The sequence below is a fragment of the Pinus tabuliformis genome, chromosome 4_1 (assembly GCF_031772625.1).
Source record: "Pinus tabuliformis cultivar Carrire ecotype Pingquan chromosome 4_1, CPIR1, whole genome shotgun sequence".
Classification (NCBI taxonomy): domain Eukaryota; kingdom Viridiplantae; phylum Streptophyta; class Pinopsida; order Pinales; family Pinaceae; genus Pinus; species Pinus tabuliformis.
Window position 1 is genome coordinate 862676654 of NC_142303.1, and position 5695 is coordinate 862682348.

Consider the following 5695-nt stretch of genomic DNA (forward strand, 5'->3'; position numbering starts at 1 on the left):
ACATGGTTAAGAATAGATTTTGTAGAAGCAACATTGAGCCTATCTTGTACACAAAGGTAAATGAGCATGGACAGATTTTGATTGTTTTCTTATATGTTGATGACATGACTTTTAGAAGTGATTTTGAGTTAGATGAATTTAAAGGAGCCATGATGAAAGAATTTGAGATAACAGATTTTGGTCTTATGAAATATTTTCTTCGCATAGAAGTTGAACAATTTGAAAAAGAAATTTTTATTTTTCAAAATAAATATGCCACAAATTTATTGGAAATATTCAGGATGGAGAATTGCAAACTTGTCCCTACACTAGTTGCAACAGGTACAAAGTTAAGCAAGGATGATGAAGGATCAAATGTCAACTCTATTCAAAAGATTGGTTGGAAGCCTCATGTATCTCACCGCTACAAGACCGAATATTATGCAAGGAGTAAGTCTAATTTGCAGATTTATGGAGACTCCAAAAGACACAATTGGAGTGCAGGAAAAAGAATTCTGAGATACATAGCACGAACTAGAGATTGTGGCATAATGTACGCAAACACAGAGAAGAAGGATTTGATTGGGTACACAAACAGTGATTTTGCAGTCAACTTGGATGATAGGAAGAGAACTTCCAGTTATGTGTTCCATCTTGCTTCAAGTGTGATAGCATGGGAATCTAAGAAGCAGCCTATTGTGACACTTTTGTGAGCAAAAATAGAATATGTAGCAACAACATTAACAACATGTCAAGCAATGTGGTAAAGACGAGTATTTAATGGGTTCAAGCAAAAACAACAAGGGTCAACAACAATATATTGTAACAACACCTCATCAATTGCATTATCCAAGAATAGTGTGTTTCATCAGAAAAGAAATGATATTGATACTAGATATCACTTTATTAGAGAACTTGTGAGCAATGGAGAAATTCACTTGAAACCTTGTAAATCTAGTGATCAACTCGCTCATATATTTACTAAGTCATTAGCAAAGGATGTGTTTGAATTTCATAGAAGAAACTTGGGTGTTGTAAGCCTAGCCGAAACATTGACACCTAGACATGTTTGATTTGTCATGAGTCGTGTTTTAGTCTAGCGATCGTAATTAAAGGGGAGTGTTAAAATAAGCTAATTACTTTTTCATGAAGATTAGAGAGTCATTTAACTAAGCGTTGAGCCAAGTCGAGTTAAGTGATAGACAAACTTAGTGTGTGGTTGCATGTCAAGTTATTTTAGGCGAGTCACTAGTCGAAAAGGTTTAAATACAAATACCCTTCATCGGATTTATTTATTGTAATAATCAAATTTTATGTGATCAATAAAAGAGCCAGAACTCTCCTATATTTTGTGTGAAATTTATGTTTAAGCTCCTATACCCTTCCAACATGAAAGTGGGCACATGTTTTATTAAAGTTAAATATTTGATTTTTCAATTCCATTCTTACAACATTATATACCAGCAAAGAGTCCATAAGTGTATAGAATTTACAAAGTTTGCATAATACAGTTCGCTTCGATTGCACATGACAATGGAAATTCTACCAACTGAATTAATACCCTTCACATAAGAGGGTCGATTGGGCTTGGCATTGACAAAGTAGACTACCTACTGAATTGATGAGCCTTGAGCTAGTAGGTTCGAATCATCGATTGTGCTTGGAATCGACTAAGTACCCCACTAATGACGACTTAAACAACAAAATTCACTAGCAAACCAACCAATTATTCTACTTCGTTACGTTTTTGCATCCTCAAAGTTACCCAGCACACAACGCAATTATGTAGTAAGTTTGTTGAGAAGTCTTCAAGGCATGTTTAACATTATTTACTCAACAAGTCAAACAACGTTCTTCCAATTGGATCTCCCACAAGCTGTTTTAAAAACTATAAATGCCCGATTTGAACATTCTTCTTAATGTGCACTTCCTCTGGATACTATGCACTCCTATATCGTGACCAGAACACTTTAAATTCCATCTCAAAGCCGTTCTTTCTCCTCTCAACGCTCACGCTTTCTCCCAACAAATACTGAAATACGGTATAAAATTGCACAAAAATCTTAAACATGTTTACAACGCCCCTAAAGAAAAATGCAATTCTTAGCAAAATTCAACTAATTCTTTCAATTCTTAGAATACATACTATTAGCAAAACATTCTGAACCAAGCACAGGGATTTCAGGTACCTGATTCATTGTGTGCGGGAAGTGTAAACACTTAATTTATTTGAGGCAAAATTTTAATGACTAGCTTTTTAATGGTCAGGCATTTTTACTTTATGTAAACGATTTCAAAATGAGTTTGATATATGGCTCGGTACCTCCCTTAACGCTCCTGCCAATCCAAAGTAATTACCTATATTATAATGTCCCTCCCAAAGGGCTAAAAATACTAAATACTATTGGATATAACACAAAAATATCAAACACGCTTACAACTCCCGTAAACAAAATGCAAATCTCAGCAAAACTTCACTAAATCTTTCAATGGCAACAATACATGCTCTTAGCTAAACATTCCGAAACAAACGCAGGGATTTCTAGATTTATCGAAAAAATTATAGAAGTTCAAGTTAGATTATTAAATGCAAACGAAATTGAAACGGTCGAAATTCTCACACCTGACTCACAATTTGAAGAAGCGTTTGACATTTTGATGTTAGGAAATTTTGTTTGTGGTAGATTAGCTTCGAGGATTTTCAGTTTTATATAAAAAAATTATATGATAAGTGTCTGTCTTAATGTTAATACTCCTGTAAATTTATATTATTTAAATTTAGGTCTATTGTAAATCAGATTTATCCAATAAAAAAGCAAATATATCTACAATTGACACAAGCAAGTCCATTTACACTATTGCAATCATCATAAATATCGATAAATGACTTTGACATCGATTCAATACATGGAATCTGCAATCTACAAAAAAATATCAATTTTTTTACATTAATACAATCACTACACACATTATGAGAAATGTCAAATATTTGTCTACCAAAACACAATTTCACACATAGCAACTAATAGTAACCAGATGTCATTATTTTCTTATAACATTGCCCTAGCAGATTCATGAATTCATAATGCCACATATTTCTCCCCAAAATTTTCCTTCGACAAAATTTTACACTTAGCAATTACAGATCATTATTTCCTTCATGACATTGCCAAAATCATATTTTATCTCAACATCCATCATCTATCCTTTAAACTTCTAAAAGGCGAGCAATGATGACTGTTCTCATTTTAACCCTGACAACGACCAAAGCCGGGGAAAACAGTCACAAATTGATGTACGAGTTTTCGATATTGGCGTGGACAGATATGGTTCCGTTGTAAATATAAAGTAAGCAATTGGTATATGCGGCCGGTTACGCTCATTCTTTATTAAAATAAATGACCATGATTTTGCATTTAGATTACTATTCAAATATAAAAACTTTTCAAGGATGCATGAATGAACTTTTCATGGGTGCATGAAATAGACGAAAATACAAAACGCAGAATTGAAGGCAATAAACCAGCCCTTCATTCCAAAAACGTCAGGGAATTTTTAAAAGATCATTATGGTCTATGATATGATTTAGATGTCAAATAACATCAGAGATTATATACATACTTATTATATTAAAGGATAATTATGGTCTATGAAATGATTTAAATGTGAGGGATATAGTTTATGACATGATTTACAAGTAAAACAACATAAGAGATTATATGCATACATACTTATGATACGCTAAATCTGCATGTGGACGTTTCGGACATTTGGCCATGGTAACAGTTCGGCATGTAATGGCGGCCTTGTTACTTTATTTCCAAAAACCGGATACCTACTGGAACTGTGGCACCCCCGCCGGTAAACTGTTGAGATCCAGACCTTCTAGGGACGGATTCGGATCGGCCCCCGATTTTGGATTGTTACTCGCGTGAGGAACGACTTCTTTCTTCTCGACGCGCCTATTGCTGGCCTTCACGGCGCACAGGCGGGACTTGACGTGGCGCGTTCCATTCCCGCTGCTTGAGAAATCCTCCCACTCGAAGGACGGGCGCCAGGACGCCTTGGACTCCTGGCGGTTGAGGTGGTCCCGTGTCCTGGAGCAATACCTGTGTGATTCCTCGATCCGTTGCAGCAAAGCGAAGAATTCTTCGAAGCTGTCGCCGTCTCTGCTCGTGCAGGACCGCTTCGGAATGGGATTGAGATAATCAGCCTCGACCTCGGCCTCCTCTCTATTCCTCATCCACGGTAATGATGATTCCAGAGGCCGCTTCGTCGCAGTTTCCTTGGACTGATCCATCGCCAGCGGCGGATGAGGATCGATCTCGGAAGCTGTGAATAGAGATAATCTCACTGGCCTTCAACCAAGGAGATGGAGGGTGCTGGAAAGTCCTTCCTTCTCAGGGTTTATGAGATCAAAGAGAGAGGGAGGTTGCTGGAAAGTCGTTCCTACCTTCCTTTCCTCTTAGGGTTTGGGAAATGAAAGAGGAACGTCCCACTTGTGGTGAGAACAAAAGCAGTACAACAACTACCGTTCACTATATCCTACAACAGGCAACCGGAGACCTCAAACAACCTCTAATTTCATAGAGGCTAAGCATGATTTCCTGTCCTTTAAGACATCCTGTGGCCCGAACACCTTATTTTATTTTATTTTTGCGGAAATTACCCCTTCGACATACCGGGGAGCTACACTTCAACGAGAATGACAGGCCACCGGCTTTCTCCACGGCCCACTCCAAAATTAGAAATTTGCGTTTTTGCCACCACTCAATCCTGTCGAAAGGCAAGAAGAATCATCGGGGCAACATGGCGTTTTAACAATCGCGATTTCTGTAATTTGGATAACTCGAAGAGATTCGATTGTATTTAAAGATTTAATGTGGATGGGACGCATTTATACTCTCATCCATCCCTGGAATGAAGATCATATGATGTGAACTACTTCATGTACATTCTATACTTGTAATATAATATCTTGCTTTTTTCTTCCTGAAGAATGCTAATGTGTAACGGACCAGTTTACACTTTGATATTAAAATCATAAAAATTGACTTTGCGTACCAAATTATTTATCTTTTATGTTTAAAATTAAATGTTTTTAATTTCTTGAGAGTCAATAATTGATCGAGGTTATTTAATTGGTTTCTAGATTTAGAGTCACATTTAAAATACTATTTGACATCTTGTATATGAGATCATTTGGTATTGTTATTTTATTTTGGTGATATTTATTATTTGATAATTGAAAATTGATATGTGAATTTTATAGTAAATGTGAAAATTTAAGTTAATTAAAGTTATTTGGGATAGTGGGATAGAATAGTTTTTATATTTTCCATCGAGATTCAAATCCCCATTTATAACCTAACATAATTAATCTATAATAATTTTGGTAAATAATTTTATAATAGTTTCATGTTATGAATATTATTGTATTCATAAATAATTTTGTAATATTTTTTTGTTATGAATATTATTATATTGGTTTTAAGTTTTACATAAGTATATTTGTGAACCAGTTTGGTAACAACAACCTCATTCTATTTAATTTTAGGAAAAATAAATAAATATAATTAATGTTTCTTTTAAAACTTCTACAACATTAAGCACATTTTTAAATAGAAATTTAAAATGATCTATTGGCGGGCATTTGAGTTTCTATCTCAATGACTTAAATTGATGAGAACTGATGAACATGGAGGTCCATGTCTTC

At 35.2% G+C, this 5695-nt stretch overlaps 1 protein-coding gene across 1 annotated transcript; it reads right to left on the reverse strand.

The window, feature by feature from the left end:
• Nucleotides 1-3553: 3553 nt before the first annotated feature.
• LOC149178929 (uncharacterized) lies at nucleotides 3554-4697 on the reverse strand. The gene has a single exon (XM_089423744.1). It carries the CDS (start codon nucleotides 4277-4279, stop codon nucleotides 3815-3817), a length of 465 nt encoding a protein of 154 aa, XP_089279870.1. The 5' UTR covers nucleotides 4280-4697; the 3' UTR covers nucleotides 3554-3814.
• Between the last annotated feature and the right edge of the window lie 998 nt (nucleotides 4698-5695).

Coding starts and splice junctions, on each gene's coding strand:
- LOC149178929 (XM_089423744.1), bottom strand. CDS start 4,279: ATGGATCAGTCCAAGGAAACTGCGACGAAGCGGCCTCTGGAATCATCA.